The sequence below is a fragment of the Bos javanicus genome, chromosome 8 (genome assembly GCF_032452875.1).
Source record: "Bos javanicus breed banteng chromosome 8, ARS-OSU_banteng_1.0, whole genome shotgun sequence".
NCBI classification, from domain to species: Eukaryota; Metazoa; Chordata; class Mammalia; order Artiodactyla; family Bovidae; genus Bos; species Bos javanicus.
In genome coordinates, this window is record NC_083875.1 from 39,626,227 (window position 1) to 39,647,096 (window position 20,870).

A 20,870-nucleotide genomic window follows, 5' to 3' on the forward strand; every position below is an offset into this window, starting at 1 on the left:
TAAGTGAGTTTAGCATGGTTGTAAGATACAAGATCAACAGAAAAATCAACTGCATTTCTATATATTAGATATGAACAATTAGAAAATTAAGTTTTCAAAAAAATAAAAAAATATAAAATACTTTGAGATAAATCTGGCCAAAGATGTGAAATACTTGTACACTAATAATAAAACACTGATGAAGTTAAAAATATCTAAATAAGAGATATAACTTGTTTATAGGTCAGAAGATTCAATACTGCAAAGATGACAACTCTCCTCAAATGGATCCACAGATCCAACACAATTCCAATCAAAAGTCCAGCAGTCATATTCATAGAAACCAACTAGGTCATTCTATAATTCATATGGAAACAAAAGCTCGTACAACAGTGAAAGCAACTTTGAAAAGAAAGTTGAAAAAGTAACACTATATGATTTCAAAAATAATTACAGAGCTAGAGTAATCAAAGTAATACTGTATTAACATAAAGACAGACAAACACTTCATGGAACTGAAGAGAATGCAGACCAAAACCCCCCACACACAAAGACAACTGATTTATGACAAAGATGCAAAAGAAATGCAGTGTAGAAAGGATAACCTTTTCAACAGACTGTGTTGAACAACTGAGAATCAACAGGCAAACAATTAACTTGGAACCATACCCTGCACCATATACAAAAGTTAATTCAACATACAGCACAGACCTAAATATAAAACCTAAATCAGTAAGATTTCTAAAAGAAAGCACAGGAAGAAGATATGACACATTAAAAAAAAAAAAGAAGAATGAACTGGACTTCATCAAAATTAAGTACTTCATTGGAAAACCACTGTTAACAGAATGAAAAGACAAGTAACATACTAGGAGAAATTCTTTGTAAAGCATATGTGTAATAAAGGACTTTTATCCAAAATATACTAAGAAGTCTAAAAAGTCAAAAAGAAAGCAAATAATAAATAAATAAAATGGGTAAATGGCAAATAAACAAATGAAAAGATGTTCAACATCATTAGTCATTATAGAAATGTAAATTATAACTATAATCAGATACCACCACCCATCAGAATAACTAAATTTAAAAAGGCATACCATAAACTGGCAAAGAGGAATGAAAACTCCTGTACATTGCTGGCAAGGATGTACACTGATACAATTACTCTGTAAAAAGTCTAGCATTTCCTTAAAAAGTTAAACATAAGGTACCTACCTTTTGATCTAGCTGTTCCATTCATAGTTATTTACCCAAGAAAAAAGGAGATATATATCCACATCAAGATTTGTACTTGAACGTCCATAATGCTTTACTTGAAATAGACCAAAACTGTAAACAACTCAAATGCCCATCAACAGATAAATGGATAAGCCAATTGTGTTATATCCATAAGATGGAATGCTACTCAGCATGAACTACTGATTCATGACAACATGCTTGAATCTCAAAATAACTGTACTCAAATTATGTCAGTAAAGTAAATTAGAAAAAAAGCATACATTGGATGATTCCATCTATTTAAAACTCTACTCATCTACTGACAGAAAGCAAATCAATTGGTTTTAGAGGAAGGTACATCATGGCAGGAGGGAAGAATTACAAAAGGGTAGAAGGAAACCTCTGCAGCTGCTCATCTGTTCACTAACTTGACTGTGGTTACAGTTTCAAAATTAATCTAATTGTACATTTCAAGTATGTGCAGTATGTACATTTCAAGTATGATATTGTATATCAACTGTACTTCAATAAAGCTATTTAGAAAAATGGAATGGAAATGATGGCTGGACTTGGAAACTTTTGCTCTCTTGAAAAGCTTCTACCATCACAGTGAAAAACAAACAAACAAACAAACCTTATCTAGCCTACTGGAAAATAAGAAGTTACAAAGAAAACCAAAGTGGACAGCAACAGTCAACTACCAGACATGTAACTAAAAGACCATCCAGCATCAACAGAGCTGTCAGATGTCTGCAGTCACATCAGTACTACAGGTACTGAGATCAGGAGAACTGCTTGACCAAACCCATAGCAAATCACAGGAGAGCAAACAAATGGTTGTTCTGAGCCACCATTTTGAAGTTAGATATTAAATGTGAAAAATAACAACTCTAACAAAAACAGTGTAACTTAAGGACATATAAAATTTAAGGGAATATAAATAGTACAATTAAAGGACACCAAGTTATAGAAATAAGAGCAAAATTCAAAGACATTCAGGAGAAGAGCAATCATTTCCAAAACAGTGTTTGGTCAAACCAAGATGAAAAAGAGAGAGAGATGAATGAGTACTATGTAGAACACTATATTCCTCTACAACTTGTCGTAGTCCACTCTCTTTGCTTTCGGCTGTTACTTGGCGACTCAATACATTACCATGTTAGCAAGAGGGGGGAAAAAACCCGACAACGAAACAACAGGAATTCTAAGTTAAACTGATGTTTTTCCCTTATTCAAAAAAAAGTTATATTCTAATACATGTTACAGTAACTCTCATGTTGTGGCAGAACAATGTACACTTCCACCTAGCTAAGTGTGAAAGAGAATATCAAGGGTAGCAAGGAGAAACAGAGTTGGAATGGCATGTTGAGGCCAGATCACAAGATGCCCTGAATATTAGACTAAGAAGTTTAGAACACATTTTGAATACAAGGAGAAGCCACCAAAAGGTTTAAAAGTAAGAATAAGGGCTGTGATTTAGAAACAGCTATGTATAATTTAGGCACATTTCAAGTAGACAAAAAAAAAAAATAGCTAAAAGTTTTGAGTTCTAGCCATTCTACAAAATATACTAAAGGCCTGTGCTAAGGTAATGACAATGAGAATAAAGAGGATGCCAATAAATTAGAGTCAGGATTTAGCAAAATACTGGTGATTGGAAGAGAATGCAGAATCAAGAGATTCCAGGTTTTTTCCTATTATAAGCAAAGCCTCAATAAAAATATTTATGCATATGCCTAATACATTGGTGCTACTTGCCACATAGAGTGCTAGGAATGAGACAGCACTTAAAATTCATTTTAATGTTCCTTGTGCACATATATCAGAGAAAGTGATGGCACCCCACTCCAGTACTCTTGCCTGGAAATCCTACGGATCGAGGAGCCTGGTAGGCTGCAGTCCACAGGGTCGCGAAGAGCCAGACACAACTGAGCGACTTCACTTTCCCTTTTCACTTTCATGCATTGGAGAAGGAAATGGCAACCCACCCCAATGTTCTTGCCTGGAGAATCCCAGGGACGGCGGAGCCTGGTGGGGGGCCATCTATGGGGTTCACACAGAGTCGGACATGACTGAAGTGACTAAGCAGCAGTGCACATATATATATATATTAATTGTCTGAAACTGAGGAAAACTGTAGGGATATTTATGGCCTAGTATCGTATCTACTAAAATGATATTCTACTTTTGATATTCAGAGAAAACACTCCCAAACACTATGGGCCAATTCTTCAAATGGTAAAGGATTTTCTTTCTCACACTTAAAATATCAAAGTACAATTTGATAAGGAGGTAACTGTGGCTCTGTTGATGATACAGTAATAGAATTTTCATGCCAGAGCACACAATGACTATTCTTGGCAATTGGGGGGAAGGCCGTAAAAATTGCTTTGGTTTTGACTTAAAAGTGCAGACAGAGAATGATGCTGTATTGCTCTACAGGTCATACAACTGTATATGCTTCTCACACAGTCTATTGATGTTTTTGTAAAAGCAAATTGCAAAATATCTCCTAGATTAAGCTTTATTCCATAATAACTAGTAGGATTAAACAACCATGCTAACAGTGAAAGGCAGTAAAGCAAAATTATTAAGACTTTCAAATTCTAGAACCAGGCTTCATGGGTTAGAATTTCATTATCAGTAGTCTGATCTGAGGTACACAGTATCTATGTAATCTGGGGCTGTTGCTAAATCGCTTAAGTCGTGTCCGACTCTGTGCGATCCCATGGACGGCAGCCCACCAGGCTCCCCTGTCTCTGGGATTCTCCAGGCAAGAACACTGGAGTGGGTTGCCATTTCCTTCTCCAATGCAGGAAAGTGAAAAGTGAAAGTGAAGTCACTCAGTCGTATCCGACTCTCAGCGACCCCATGGACTGCAGCCTACTAGGCTCCTCCGTCCATGGGATTTTCCAGGCATGAGTACTGGAGTGGGGTGCCATTGCCTTCTCCAGTATGTAATCTGGGGCGGGTGCTTTAACCTGTCTACCACAGTCAACTCAACTCTATGATGGAAGTAACAAAATTACCTATCATCAGAGGGTTGTTATGAAAAATAATTTTAATACACATAGGCACTTAAATAGTGCCTAGCACACAGCAGACACCAAAAAAGTTAACCATCATAATAACTCAATTTTTAAGTAGTTAATTCACAATCAATGGATTCATGTATGAGTCTAAGAAAATGTAAAATACATTTGAGACAAAGAACCATCAAAACTACAAAACTCTAGAATCCAATTAAACTTCTAATTATCTAGAAAGTTCACTTATCTAATACACATGGCATGGTAATATACAATTTTTAAGATTATTTTTATGTGTCCCATGATAGATTTTCTTTTAGTACAAATGACTGCAAAGAAGAATGATTGCTTTGTACTGTGTGTGATCAGTCGTGTTCAACTCCTTGTGACCCCATGCAGTCCAGACCAGGCTCCACTGTCCATGGAATTTTCAAGGCAAGAATAATTCCTACTTCAAGTGATTGCCTCACTAAACAGATAATACAAAAATACCAGTGACCTTACTAAACTATTATCAAAAAACTAATAGTTCTCCATCTGTATTATTCTACATTATTGTACTGCTGCTGCTGCTAAGTCGCTTCAGTCGTATCCGACTCTGTGCAACCCCATAGACAGCAGCCCACCAGGCTCCCCTGTCCCTGGGATTCTCCAGGCAAGAACACTGGAGTGGGTTGCCATTTCCTTCTCCAATGCATGAAAGTGAAAAGTGAAAGTGAAGTCGCTCAGTCGTATCCGACTCCTAGCGACCCCATGGACTGCAGCCTACCAGGCCCCTCCATCCATGGGATTTTCCAGGCAAGAGTACTGGAGTGGGTTGCCATTGCCTTCTCCGAAATTATTGTACATTATAATATAAAAAATGAAGATAAAATATAACCTCTCTTGCAGGCAGAGGCAAATGAAAGTTGAACAATGGGATAAAATGGTTTACTTTAGCTTCTGCTAAGTCGGAAAGACTGAAACCACATTCCTAACTTTCTTCTTTTCTCAGTTGCTGTTGTTCTTATTCTTTAAATGGTGTCTGACTCTCTTGCCCCCTGACGGACTATAGCCTGCCAGGCTCCTCTGTCCATGCAATTTCCTAGGCAAGAATACTGGAGTGGGTAGCCATTTCCTTCTCCAGAGGATCTTCCCAACCCAGGGACCAAAACCTGCATTTCCTGCATCTCCTGCATTGCAGGCAGACACTTTACCTGCTGAGCCATGTGGGAATACAACACAGTTACCAAAAAGCATGCTGTGACTGCTCCCAGAAGTAAATCCTGACAGGGCTTGCTCCTTGGAAGGAAAGCTATGACAAATCTAGACAGGATAACAAAAGGTAGAAACATTACATTGGTGACAAAGGTCTGTATAGTCAAAGCTATGGTTTTTCCAGTAGTCATGTACAAATGGGAGAGTTGGACCATAAAGAAAGCTGAGTGCCAAAGAATTAATGCTTTCAAACTGGGGTGCTGAAGAAGACTCTTGAGAGTCCCTTGAACTGAAGGGAGATGAAACCAGTCAATCCTAAAGGAAATCAACCCTGAATATTCACTGGGAAGGACAGATGCTGAAGCTAAAGCTCCAATACCCTGGCCACCTGATTTGAAGAGCTTACTGACTGGAAAAGACCCTGATGCTGGAAAAGACTGAGTACAAGAGAAGAGGGCAATAGAGACTGAGATGGTTAGATGGCATCATCGACTCAATGGACACGAGTCTGAGCAAACTCTGGGAGATAGTGTGGCATGCTGCAGTCCATGGGGTTGCAGAGTCAGACTCGACTTAGCAACTGAACAACAACAAAGACAGGAAAGCAACCTAAGTGTCCATCGACAGATGAATGAATAAAAGATGTTGTACATACAGAGGAATTATTACTCAGCAGTATAAAGAATGAAATAATGCCCATTTGCAGCAACATGGATGGACTCAGAGATTATCATAAGGAAAGTAAGTCAGATACACAAAGACAAATATTATATGATACCACTTACATATGGAATCTAAAATATGATGCAAATGAACTTTTTCACAAAACAGAAACAGACTCACAGACATAGAAAACAAATTTATGGTTACTAAAGGGGGAAGGAGGGGTAGGAAGGATAAATCAGGAATTTGGGATTAGCAGATACAGACAACTAAATATGTAATAAATAACCAAGGTCCTACTATACAGCACAGGGAACTATATTTAATATCCTGTAACAAACCAAAAAGGAAAAGGATGTAAATATATATATATAACTGAATCACTTTGCTGTACAACAGAAACTAACACAACACTATAAATTAACTATATTTCAATTAAAACTAAAGTTAGTATTCCCTATGATCAAAAGGCAATGCCAAAGAATGCTCAAACTACTGCACAATTGCACTCATCTCACACGCTAGTAATGCTCAAAATTCTCCAAGCCAGGCTTCAGCAATACGTGAACCGTGAACTTCCTGATGTTCAAGCTGGTTTTAGAAAAGGCAGAGGAATCAGAGATCAAATTGCCAACATCCACTGGATCATGGAAAAAGCAAGAGAGTTCCAGGAGAACATCTATTTCTGCTTTATTGACTATGCCAAAGCTTTTGTCTGCATGGATCACAATAAACTGGAAAATTCTGAAAGAGATGGGAATAGCAGACCACCTGATCTACCTCTTGAGAAATCTGTATGCAGGTCAGGAAGCAACAGTCAGAACTGGACATGGAACAACAGACTGGTTCCAAATAGGAAAAGGAGTTCGTCAAGGCTGTATATTGTCACCCTGTTTATTTAACTTATATGCAGAGTACATCATGAGAAACACTGGACTGGAAGAAACACAAGCTGGAATCAAGATTGCCGGGAGAAATATCAATAACCTCAGATATGCAGATGACACCACCCTTATGGCAAAAAGTGAAGAGGAACTCAAAAGCCTCTTGATGAAAGTGAAGTGGAGAGTGAAAAAGTTGGCTTAAAGCTCAACATTCAGAAAACGAAGATCACGGCATCCAGTCCCATCACTTCATGGAAATAGATGGGGAAACAGTGGAAACAGTGTCAGACTTTATTTTTCTGGGCTCCAAAATCACTGCAGATGGTGACTGCAGCCATGAAATTAAAAGGCGCTTACTCTTTGGAAGGAAAGTTATGACCAACCTAGATAGCATATTGAAAAGCAGATACATTACTTTGCCAACAGAGGTTCGTCTAGTCAAGGCTACGGTTTTTCCTGTGGTCATGTATGGATGTGAGAGTTGGACTGTGAAGAAGGCTGAGTGCCGAAGAATTGATGCTTTTGAACTGTGGTGTTGGAGAAGACTCTTGAGAGTCCCTTGGACTGCAAGGAGATCCAACCAGTCCATTCTGAAGGAGATCAGCCCTGGAATTTCTTTGGAAAGAATGATGCTAAAGCTGAAACTCCAGTACTTTGGCCACCTCATGCGAAGAGTTGACTCATTGGAAAAGACTCTGATGCTGGGAGGGATTGGGGGCAGGAGGAGAAGGGGACGACAGAGGATGAGATGGCTGGATGGCATCACTGACTCGATGGACATGAGTCTGAGTGAACTCCGGGAGTTGGTGATGGACAGGGAGGCCTGGTGTGCTGCGATTCATGGGGTTGCAAAGAGTCGGACATGACTGAGCGACTGATCTGACCTGATCTGATGATCAAAATTGATTCCTCAAAATTTCCTCAATGCTAATCTGTAATTTTACAAATTTCATGTGAAAATGTCTTTTCAAACCCATACTGCCAAATACTGATATCAATCCATGAGCATGATTTTAATTGAATACATTCATTACTTGATAGGCAATTATAAAGTCTACTAGATTTCTTTTATGTTTGCATGTTAACATGTCATTACATTGTAATCACTTCCAACTGAAGGTCAGGTGGAAGCACTCCTCATTTGTACAATTAATGGGTTCTGAAATATGGAAATTTCTTCCACAACGGCATCAAAGTTCAAAAAAATATTATCAGAACCATGGTTTTGAGTTCAGAAAAAATATCCATTGCTAAACTGTCTTAGACATCTCACTTCTTGTTAACTTTTGACAGCAATGAAAGTATAAAAAGCAGCCTGACATTACTTGTAATTCAAACAATCAGTTCAGTCGCTCAGTTGTGTAGGACTCTTTGCGACCCCATGAATCACAGCACGCCAGGCCTCCCTGTCCATCACCAACTCCCAGAGTTTACCCAAACTCATGTCCATCGAGTCGGTGATGCCATCCAGCAATTTCGTCCTCTCTCATCCCCTTCTCCTCCTGCCCCCAATCCCTCCCAGCATCAGGGTCTTTTCCAATGAGTCAACTCTTCGCATGAGGTGGCCAAAGTATTGGAGTTTCAGCTTCAGCATCAGTCCTTCCAATGAACACCCTGGACTGATCTCCTTTGGGATGGACTGGTTGGATCTCCTTGCAGTCCAAGGGACTCTCAAGAGTCTTCTCCAACACCACAGTTCAAAAGCATCAATTCTTCGGCACTCAGCCTTCTTCACAGTCCAACTCTCACATCCATACATGACCACAGGAAAAGCCATAGCCTTGACTAGATGGACCTTTGTTGGCAAAGTAATGTATCTGCTTTTGAATATACTATCTAGGTTGGTCATAACTTTCCTTCCAAGGAGTAAGCGTCTTTGAATTTCATGGCTGCAGTCACCATCTGCAGTGATTTTGGAGCCCAAGAAAATAAAGTCTTTCACTATTTCCACTGTTTCTCCATCAATTTGCCATGAAGTGATGGGACCAGATGCTATGATCTTCGTTTTCTGAATGTTGAGCTTTAAGCCAACTTTTTCACTCTCCTCTTTCACTTTCATCAAGAGGCTTTTGAGTTCCTCTTCACTTTCTGCCATAAGGGTGGCGTCATCTGCATTAGTTGTCATCAAAATGGCTTAACCACATATAAATTTCTGACTGCTAAGTCATTGAAAGGCTTTGGGCTTGGGTAAGTCAGAATATTCAGCTTCTATTTCTAACAAAAACTTAAAATATAACCATCTGTTTTACAATGTTTACACAAGGATTAGTTTTGTAAATTTGCCAACTAAGCCTTTTTCTGCTCCATGTTTTTACCACCATCAATTAAAACACGTTAGCAGATTCTACTTCAGGTTATACCGAATTAGTGCTTTCTCAACCTTTTTGAAAAATTTTTACCTATTGTTTCACACATGCTATTCATGGGGAATAATTCATAATCATTTCACACTCTGCCTTAACTATTCAAATAACAACTGAGAAGAATTAACATCTGTCAGTTCATCATAAGAACCAAGGAAATGTACTTTGATTGCACTTTCATTTTAATTGTTTATGTTTGTGAAAAAAGTTCTGATGTGATAAGAGTTCATTTTAAATTTTCTAACTTTTCCTGACTACTAATTTCAGTGAGTTGAGAATACTATGATGAGTACTTAGCTGGGTAATGTCAACTTACATTGTATTCTTTTCACATCACTATAGTCATTCTAAAATAAACAATATGTTGCCATCTGATTCAATAGTAAAATAATGCACACTCCCATGTGCTTTAAAAGCATGACATTCAAAATTTATTTTTCACTTCTTTCATTCCGACACGATTTCATTCCTACACGATTTCATTCCTTATGCACTAGTAATAAAAATAATATGTGGGTTTGTACAGGTGGCTTGTCAAGGTTTCCTGGTTAGGGAAGCTTGTGTCGGTGTTCTGGTGGGTGGAGCTGTATTTCTTCTCTCTGGAGTGCAATGAAATGTCCAGTAATGAGTTATGAGATGTCTATAGTTTTGGGGTGACTTTGGGCAGCCTGTATCTTGAAGCTCAGGACTGTGTTCCTTTGTTGCTGGAGAATTTGCTTGGTATGTCTTGCCCTGGAACTTATTGGCCCTTGTGTGGTGCTTGGTTTCAGTGTCGGTATGGAGGCATTTGATGAGCTCCTGTCAATGAATGTTCCTTGGAGTCAGGAGTTCCCTGGAGTCAGGGTTTGGACTTAAGTCTCCTGCTTCCGATTATCGGTCTTATTTTTACAGTAGTTTCAAAACTTCTCCTTCTATACAGCACCATTGATAAAACATCTACATTAAAGATGATAAGTTTCTCTACAGTGAGGGTCACTCAGAGAGGTTCACAGGGTTACATGGAGAAGAGAAGAGGGAGGAGGGAGTTAGAGGTGACCCAAATGAGATAAACATATATGCACCCAACACGGGAGCACCACAGTACGTAAGACAAATGCTAACAAGTATGAAAGGAGAAATTAATAATAACACAATAATAGTGGGAGACTTTAATACCCCACTTACACCTATGGATAGATCAACTAAACAGAAAATTAACAAGGAAACACAAACTTTAAACGATACAATAGACCAGTTAGACCTAATTGATATCTATAGGTCATTTCATCCCAAAACAATGAATTTCACCTTTTTCTCAAGCGCACATGGAACCTTCTCCAGGATAGATCACATCCTGGGCCATAAAGCTAGCCTTGGTAAATTCAAAAAAATAGAAATCATTCCAAGCATTTTTTCTGACCACAATGCAGTAAGATTAGATCTCAATTACAAGAGAAAAACTATTAAAAATTCCAACATATGGAGGCTGAACAACACGCTGCTGAATAACCAACAAATCAGAGAAGAAATCAAAAAAGAAATCAAAATTTGCATAGAAACGAATGAAAATGAAAACACAACAACCCAAAACCTGTGGGACACGGTAAAAGCAGTCCTAAGGGGAAAGTTCATAGCAATACAGGCACACCTCAAGAAACAAGAAAAAAGTCAAATAAATAACCTAACTCTACACCTAAAGCAACTAGAAAAGGAAGAAATGAAGAACCCCAGGGTTAGTAGAAGGAAAGAAATCTTAAAAATTAGAGCAGAAATAAATGCAAAAGAAACAAAAGAGACCATAGCAAAAATCAACAAAACCAAAAGCTGGTTCTTTGAAAGGATAAATAAAATTGACAAACCATTAGCCAGACTCATCAAGAAACAAAGGGAGAAAAATCAAATCAACAAAATTAGAAACGAAAATGGAGAGATCACAACAGACAACACAGAAATACAAAGGATCATAAGAGACTACTATCAACAATTATATGCCAATAAAATGGACAACGTGGAAGAAATGGACAAATTCTTAGAAAAGTACAACTTTCCAAAACTGGACCAGGAAGAAATAGAAAATCTTAACAGACCCATCACAAGCATGGAAATTGAAACTGTAATCAAAAATCTTCCAGCAAACAAAAGCCCAGGTCCAGACGGCTTCACAGCTGAATTCTACCAAAAATTTAGAGAAGAGCTAACACCTATCCTGCTCAAACTCTTCCAGAAAATTGCAGAGGAAGGTAAACTTCCAAACTCATTCTATGAGGCCACCATCACCCTAATACCAAAACCTGACAAAGATCCCACAAAAAAAGAAAACTACAGGCCAATATCACTGATGAACATAGATGCAAAAATCCTTAACAAAATTCCAGCAATCAGAATCCAACAACACATTAAAAAGATCATACACCATGATCAAGTGGGCTTTATCCCAGGAATGCAAGGATTCTTCAATATCCGCAAATCAATCAATGTAATACACCACATTAACAAATTGAAAAATAAAAACCATATGATTATCTCAATAGATGCAGAGAAAGCCTTTGACAAAATTCAACATCCATTTATGATAAAAACTCTCCAGAAAGCAGGAATAGAAGGAACATACCTCAACATAATAAAAGCTATATATGACAAACCCACTGCAAACATTATCCTCAATGGTGAAAAATTGAAAGCATTTCCTCTAAAGTCAGGAACAAGACAAGGGTGCCCACTTTCACCATTACTATTCAACATAGTTTTGGAAGTTTTGGCCACAGCAATCAGAGCAGAAAAAGAAATAAAAGGAATCCAAATTGGAAAAGAAGAAGTAAAACTCTCACTATTTGCAGATGACATGATCCTCTACATAGAAAACCCTAAAGAGTCCACCAGAAAATTACTAGAAATAATCAATGACTACAGTAAAGTTGCAGGATATAAAATCAACACACAGAAATCCCTTGCATTCCTATACACTAATAATGAGAAAACAGAAAGAGAAATTAAGGAAACAATTCCATTCACCATTGCAACGGAAAGAATAAAATACTTAGGAATATATCTACCTAAAGAAACTAAAGACCTATATATAGAAAACTATAAAACACTGGTGAAAGAAATCAAAGAGGACACTAATAGATGGAGAAATATACCATGTTCATGGATTGGAAGAATCAATATAGTGAAAATGAGTATACTACCCAAAGCAATTTATAGATTCAACGCAATCCCTATCAAGCTACCAACAGTATCTTCACAGAGCTAGAACAAATAATTTCACAATTTGTATGGAAATACAAAAAACCTCGAATAGCCAAAGCGATCTTGAGAAAGAAGAATGGAACTGGAGGAATCAACTTACCTGACTTCAGGCTCTACTACAAAGCCACAGTTATCAAGACAGTATGGTACTGGCACAAAGACAGAAATATTGATCAATGGAATAAAATAGAAAGCCCAGAGATAAATCCACGCACATATGGACACCTTATCTTCGACAAAGGAGGCAAGAATATACAATGGATTAAAGACAATCTCTTTAACAAGTGGTGCTGGGAAATCTGGTCAACCACTTGTAAAAGAATGAAACTGGACCACTTTCTAACACCATACACAAAAATAAACTCAAAATGGATTAAAGATCTAAACGTAAGACCAGAAACTATAAAACTCCTAGAGGAGAACATAGGCAAAACACTCTCCGACATACATCACAGCAGGATCCTCTATGACCCACCTCCCAGAATATTGGAAATAAAAGCAAAAATAAACAAATGGGACCTAATTAACCTTAAAAGCTTCTGCACATCAAAGGAAACTATTAGCAAGGTGAAAAGACAGCCTTCAGAATGGGAGAAAATAATAGCAAATGAAGCAACCGACAAACAACCAATCTCAAAAATATACAAGCAACTCCTACAGCTCAACTCCAGAAAAATAAACGACCCAATCAAAAAATGGGCCAAAGAACTAAATAGACATTTCTCCAAAAAAGACATACAGATGGCTAACAAACACATGAAAAGATGCTCAACATCACTCATTATCAGAGAAATGCAAATCAAAACCACTATGAGGTACCATTTCACACCAGTCAGAATGGCTGCGATCCAAAAGTCTACAAATAATAAATGCTGGAGAGGGTGTGGAGAAAAGGGAACCCTGTTACACTGTTGGTGGGAATGCAAACTAGTACAGCCACTATGGAGAACAGTGTGGAGATTCCTTAAAAAACTGGAAATAGAACTGCCTTATGATCCAGCAACCCCACTGCTGGGCATACACACTGAGGAAACCAGAAGGGAAAGAGACACGTGTACCCCAATGTTCATCGCAGCACTGTTTATAATAGCCAAGACGTGGAAGCAACCTAGATGTCCATCAGCAGATGAATGGATAAGAAAGCTGTGGTACATATACACAATGGAGTATTACTCAGCCATTAAAAAGAATACATTTGAATCAGTTTTAATGAGGTGGATGAAACTGGAGCCTATTATACAGAGTGAAGTAAGCCAGAAGGAAAAACATAAATACAGTATACTAACGCATATATATGGAATTTAGAAAGATGGTAACAATAACCCGGTGTACAAGACAGCAAAAGAGACACTGATGTATAGAACAGTCTTATGGACTCTGTGGGAGAGGGAGAGGGTGGGAAGATGTGGGAGAATGGCAATGAAACATGTAAAATATCATGTAGGAAACGAGTTGCCAGTCCAGGTTCGATGCATGATGCTGGATGCTTGGGGCTGGTGCACTGGGACGGCCCAGAGGGATGGTATGGGGAGGGAGGAGGGAGGAGGGTTCGGGATGGGGAACACATGTATACCTGTGGCGGATTCATTTTGATATTTGGCAAAACTAATACAATTATGTAAAGTTTAAAAATAAAATAAAATTGGAAGAACTTGCAAAAAAAAAAAAAAATAATATGAAATGTCACAGTATAGCAATATGCATGGTACTTGAAACACAAAATTTATAAATGTTTCATTATAATTTATAGTACACTGAGCAGAAGAGTGAAGAGATGAAGCACCATATATGGTCACTGTTGGGAGTATTCAACTCAGATGCTGTCACTTGAAAGCAGCCATAAACAACATGTAAATAAATAGGTATTTTCAAGGAAATGTTATTTATGGATAGTAAAATTTAAATTTTAAATAATTTTCAACTGTCAAAAATATTTTTCCTCTTTGATTGTTTTCAATCATTTAAATATGCAAAACTATTCTTATAGTCCACATACCAACAGGAAGCAGAGTAGATATGATACATAGTTGGTAATCTGCTAAACCTTTCTATAGGAAGTGAGTAACTACTCAATATTTTTTATTTTATGGAGGCATTTTTGGATGATTAACCCAGTCAGTATTAAACAGCACGAACTGGAAAAGGATTGAAAGCAGAGAGATAAATTAGTGCAGTAGTTGAAAGGACAGTAAATGGAATCTAAGTACCTCATTTTAAAGCCCTTCTCTCTAATATATACTATCTGTGTAACTGGATAAAACTTAATTTCTCAAACCCTCAATACACTAATCTACTAGAAACGGCAATTGTATTTACTTTGAAGTGTTCATTTAAAGATTAAAAGAGATGATGCACATAATCTAATTATAACAACACTTTCATAGAAGGTGCTCAATAAATGTTAACAATGCTACTTCACAAATTAGGTGATGATGACAATGAAAAAATAGAATTTGAAACGGTAAGATCAACCAGATCTAAGCACATTAATGGACCAGAGAAGAGATACAGAAATGAATTCAAATGGATATGAGAATGTTGTATGACATAAACACAAAATTTATCATTTTTGTGAAACATCCTTGGGAATAAAGGGAAGGATTCATAGTATAAATTTGAGAATACCATGTGAATATAGACGAAAGCTTAAAAAATCTGGATTAGACTTTAAGGAAAATGAGAGGAATAAAAAGAAAACAAAGTAGGCACCATTTAGGGATGGGAAGAAGTAGAAGAATCAAGAAAGAAGATATAGTAGGAGGAGTAACCTAAATAGAACAACTGCTATCACAGACAGTAAATACTAAAGGGTGTGAAAGAGTAAAAAGATCTCACTGAAGAAAATCCAATTTAGATGCAATGTAATGATTTCATAAGAAAAAAAAAATCTACTTACTGACACAGCTATCATGGTACTATCTGGCCTCCATTCAGCTTGCTTGTAGGACCCAAACTGAGAAGATGATTTTGCAGGTTCCTTGTAGGTTACAATTAATACACTGGGCTGGAAGAAAAAAGCTGTACTTTATTCATGTGTCATAATAAGTAAATCTAAGATAACATCATGAAGTACTGACAGTATTTTAATAATTTAAGAAGTATAATAAAAGATAACATAACCTTTTCTAACTCAACATTAAAAAATGAAGATCATGGCATGCAGTCCCATCACTTCATGGCAAACAGAAGGGGAAAAAGCGGAAGCACTGACAGATTTTATTTTCCTGGGCTCCAAAACCACTGCAGATGGGGTCAGCCACAAAATTAAAAGATGCTTCCTCCTTGGAAGGAAAAAGCTATGACAAAACTAGATAGTGTATTAAAAAGCAGAGACATCACTGTGCCAACAAAGGTCCATATAGTCAGAGCTATGTTTTTTCCAGTAGTCATGTACGGATGGGAGAGTTGGACCATAAAGAAGGCTGAGGGCTGAAGAATTGATGCTTTTGAACTGTGGTGCTGGAAAAGACCCTTGAGAGTCACTTGCACTGCAAGTTAATCCTAAAGGAAACCAGTCAATCCTAAAGGAAATCAACCCTTAACATACATTAGAAGGACTGATGCTGAAGCTTCAAAACTTTGGCCACCTGAGTCGACTCACTGGAAAAGACCCTCATGGTGGGAAAGATTGAGGGCAGGGGAAGAAGAGGGTGGCAGAGGATGAGATGGCTGGATGGCATCACCAACTCAATGCACAAGAATCTGAGCAAACTGGGAAATAGTAAAGGACAGGGAAGCCTGGAGTGCTGCAGTCCATGGGGCTGCAAAGGGTTAAGACACAACTTAGCAACTGAACAACAACAATATTAATTCCTAAGTTTAAACAGTCAAGCAAATCAGATAAAAAGAACCATCAATAAAAACAATCTAAATAAGCCTATATCTATTAAAGAAATTGAACTGATAATTAATAAGGTTCAAAGACAGAAAGGATCAGCCCAGATGGGTTCACTGGTAGATTCTATCAAACACTTAAGAAAAAAATTATACAAAATTTCTACAATCTCTTTCAGGAGATAAAAGCAGAGAATACTAACTCCTTCCTTGAGGCCAGCATCACCCAATACTAAAACCAGAAAGACAAAAATAAGAAAATGACAAACCAGTATCTGTCATGCACACAGATGCAAAAATTCTGAACATAATAGTAGCAAATCAAATCCAACAACGTAGAAGAGAATTATATACCATAATCAAGTGGGATTTACTACAGGGCTTCAAGATTGGTACATGTGAAAACTAATATAATCAACCATCATATCAACAGGTTAAAGGAATCAACAGATGTAGAAAAAGAATTTGACAAAATTCAACACCATTCAGGACAAAAATTCTCAGCAAACTAGGAACAGAGGGGAACTTCTTCAACCTGACAAAGAAGATCTATAAAAGCCTATAGCTAACAGCATACTGACTGGAAAAAACCAGTTTTACTGATTAGATCAGGTAGGTACCCCCTTCCTTTTCAAACTCATACTGAGCTAATGCAATAAGAAAAGGAAATAAAAGATACACAGATTAAGAAGAAAAATTCAACTTGTTCTTAGATGATATGGCCAAGCATACAGAAAATCAGAAAGAATGAACAAAAAACTCGTGAAAATAAGAAGTGATTACAGCAGAGTTGCAGGATAAAGTGTTAATAAATAAAAATCAATTGATTTTCTATATACTAGTGACAGATAAGTAGAAGTTTCAACATAAAATACTTAGATACAAATTCAAAGTATGTGTAAGACCTATATGAGGAAATCTACAAAGTTTCAATGAACAAACGAAAAATCTTCATTTCTTCCCAACTTGATCTACAGATTCAACACAATCCCAATCAAAATCACAGCAAGTTATTTTATAGATACTGACCAACTGGTTCTAAAGTTTACACGGAGAGGCAAAAGATCCAGAACACTCAATTCAATATTAAAAGAAACAAACTAAACTGAAAGACTGACACCAAACTTCAAGACTTACTACAAAGACAAAGAAATGAAGACCATGTGGTATTGGCAAAAGAGTAGAAAACAGATCAATGCAACAGAATAGAGAGCCCAGAAACAGACACACACAAATACAGTCAACTAACCTCTGACAAAGGAGCAAAGGCAACAGAATGGAGAAGAGATGGTCTTCTCAACAAATGATGCTGGAACAACTGGACATCCAATTTCTGGCACTAAAAAAAAGCTCCACAAGGTCATCTGGTACTTTGTCTGCCTTTGCTCTAGAATCAGCAACTTTTTCAGAAATTCCTGACTCTTTTAATTAGAAACAATATTTAGAAAACAAGACCTGAAAACAAGATGCTTACTGCTAGTGGGATGTCATTACCTTTAGGTTTTCTCAGAAAATACAGTAGGAAATATATGAACCTATACTAACCCACATATACACACATATCTATAAATATTTATTTTAATATACTCAAATGTTTATAAACAGAAACATATGTGATGATAATCAAGCACAATGTGCTTCATTCTAGACTTCACCCTTACTTGGAACTTTCTTCTGACAGTGAGTGCTTGGCTATCATTTCATACAATTAATTTAGTTCTCTGTTCTACATATGTGTATAGTATTTTGGAACTGCTAAATATATTCTCATAAAAAACAATTTTACCAAATAGAATACAGTTGTTATGGATAACTTCTTTTAATTTAGCTTGAGAATAACCAGTTACAACACCATTTTCCAAAGCTACCTAAGTTATCCCCTCAGAAGCTTTTTTCAATCTCTAAAAGTGAAATACAGAAGTTTCTAAGACACTGACAAAACTCTGAACACATTAAAACGGCTAGTCATTAGTGTTTGTACTTCAAATACCAATTAAAAGTTAAAAGCAAATACCTTGGTGGGAAATGACATTAGCAAAATGTCAGAATAAGTACTTCTGGGTTCTCTCAACCCCTAACAATTCAGGACAAATCCCCTTTTGTGAGGAATACAGAAACTAATTGAAAAGCACCTGAATGCTGGATGAACAAGTGAGAAGACTCATTAAAAACTGGTAGGGAAATTCAGGACACCTTCTCACCAGAATTCCTACCACTAACACAGTGCCGTACAATCAGGATGAAACCCTCCAGCCCACAGCTAATCCCTACAAAGGAAAAGGAGTGGTCTGTGTGTCCAATGCGCCAACCTTTCCACGGGGGCTCCTCAGAGGAAAGGCTTCTATCTTGTCGGTCTTGCATAAGATACTGTCAGAACTGGCATAATCAAGCTACCTGGGGGAGGACAGAGACCGTGGCTTGGAATAGTAGTCACCGTCGCTATTCTCTACAGCTCAGTACAAGATTAGCAGAGAAGAAAATTCTAGCTTTCAGCTTCCCCCTGGACAAAGAAAGAATTGATCCACATGTCCAAAACCCCAACTTTATGGGGTCTACTCAAACTAATGGGTTCTGTCTTATCTGTCTCAGCGTGCTGACAGGACCTGGAAATGTCTAGCTGTCTGGGGGCTAGCGAACACAGAAACAAGAGGTTTGGGTAGGCAGTTGCCATAGCTGCTCCCCCTGGCTAAGTACAGTCAGTCAGTTCAGTTGCTCAGTCGTGCCCAACTCTTTGCAACTCCATGGGCTGTAGCACGCAGGCTTCCCTATCCATCAACTCCCAGAGCTTGCTCAAACTCACATTCATTGAGTTGGTGATGCCATCCAACCATCTCATCCTCTGTTATCCCCTTCTCCTCCTGCCTTCAATCTTTCCCAGCATCAGGGTCTTTTCCAATGAGTCAGTTCTTCATATCAGGTGGCCAGAGTATTGGAGCTTCAGCTTCAGTCCTCCAATTGACTGGTTTGATCTCCTTGCTGTCCAAGGGACTCTCAGGAGTCTTCTCCAACATCACAGTTCAAAAGCATCAATTCTTCAGTGCTCAGCTTTCTTTATGGTCCAACTCTCACAACATGACTACAGGAAAAACCAAAGCTTTGACTAGATGGACCTTTGTTGGTAAAGCAATGTTTCTGCTTTTTAATATGCTGTCTAGGTTTGTCATAGTTTTTCTTCCAAGGAGCAAGCATCTCTTAATTTCATGGCTGCAGTCACCATCTGCAGTGATTCTGGAGCCCAGAAAAATAAAGTCTGTCACTGTTTCCATTGTTTCCCCATCTATTTGCCATGAAGTGATGGGACCCAATGCTATGATCTTCATTTTCTGAATGTTGGGTTTTAAGTCAGCTTTTTCACTCTACTCTTTCACTAAGCATACAGTGAGTGGATAACCACTGCCCCGCCACAACCATAGTTTCTCCCTGTGGAGCTACAGAATTAGTCCACAACTTCAATGCCTTAACTTTTCTGGGGGCTGCCCAGAGTGCAGGGTAGGGGTGGGGTCGGGGTGGGGGTCTCTCTTGCATTCCACTGAGCAGTGATGATACTGACATAATTTATCCACAAAGGAGTTTATGAGAATAGAGACCAAGGTTTGGGCTAGCGTTGCTCCTCCTCCAGCTCAGCACAGAGCAACTGGATTAAAAAGCCCAGCTCTTAGCTTCTCCCTAGGGAGGGAAACAGTTAGATGAAGCATCAAATGATCCAACTTTTTTAGAGGAGGCCTGAAAAATGGCTTCAGTATTACTAGTTTTGATGCTCTGAGGGGATCCAGCATAACCCAGATACTGCTGCTGCTGCTGCTGCTGCTGCTGCTAAGTCACTTCAGTCGTGTCCGACTCTGTGCGACCCCATAGACGGCAGCCCACCAGGCTCCCCCATCCCTGGGATTCTCCAGGCAAGAACACTGGAGTGGGTTGCCATTTCCTTCTCCAATGCATGAAAGTGAAAAGTGAAAGTGAAGTCGCGCAGTAGTGTCCAACTCTTTGAGACCCCATGGACTGCAGCCCACCAGGCTCCTCCGTCCATGGGATTTTCCAGGCAAGAGTAGTGGAGTGGGTGCCACTGCCTTCTCCAAACCCAGATACTAGGGGGCTGCAAAGAACAAAGCAAGCATGTGGGACTAGCATAAAGTTTTGAGATGCCATCGGAATCTCTGGCTGAGCTGAGTGGTAGGGATCTTCTACTATATGAGGCCAATCCATTAAGACTGGAGAGTTGCTTGCTTTGTCTAATGCACAGATACCAACAAAGAGAGTCAAGGAAGATGAAGAAACAGGCAACTATGTTCCAAAGGACACAGGATAAATCTCTAGACAGAGACCATAGTGAACTAGAGATTTATCATTTACTGGACAGATTCAAAATAACCATCACACATGTATTCACTTAAGTGAGGAAAACAATGCATGAACAAAGTGAGAATTCCAACATAAAATACTAATTATTAAATATATACACACCCACATATGTGTAT

At 38.1% G+C, this 20,870-nt stretch overlaps 1 protein-coding gene across 5 annotated transcripts in view; it reads right to left on the minus strand.

Annotated features, from left to right (window-relative positions):
• RIC1 (RIC1 homolog, RAB6A GEF complex partner 1) overlaps positions 1 to 20,870 on the minus strand; it is a 151,616-nt gene that overhangs the window by 93,479 nt on the left and 37,267 nt on the right. For 3 of the 5 annotated variants that reach the window (XM_061425348.1, XM_061425347.1, XM_061425346.1), the window contains exon 3: positions 15,458 to 15,565. The exons of 1 other annotated variant lie outside the window; for it this stretch is intronic. In XM_061425348.1, coding sequence (XP_061281332.1) covers positions 15,458 to 15,565 — 108 coding nt within the window. Of the gene's footprint in view, positions 1 to 15,457; positions 15,566 to 19,195; positions 20,269 to 20,870 lie in introns of those variants that run through there. One more of the 5 variants, XM_061425349.1, reaches the window with a different exon arrangement.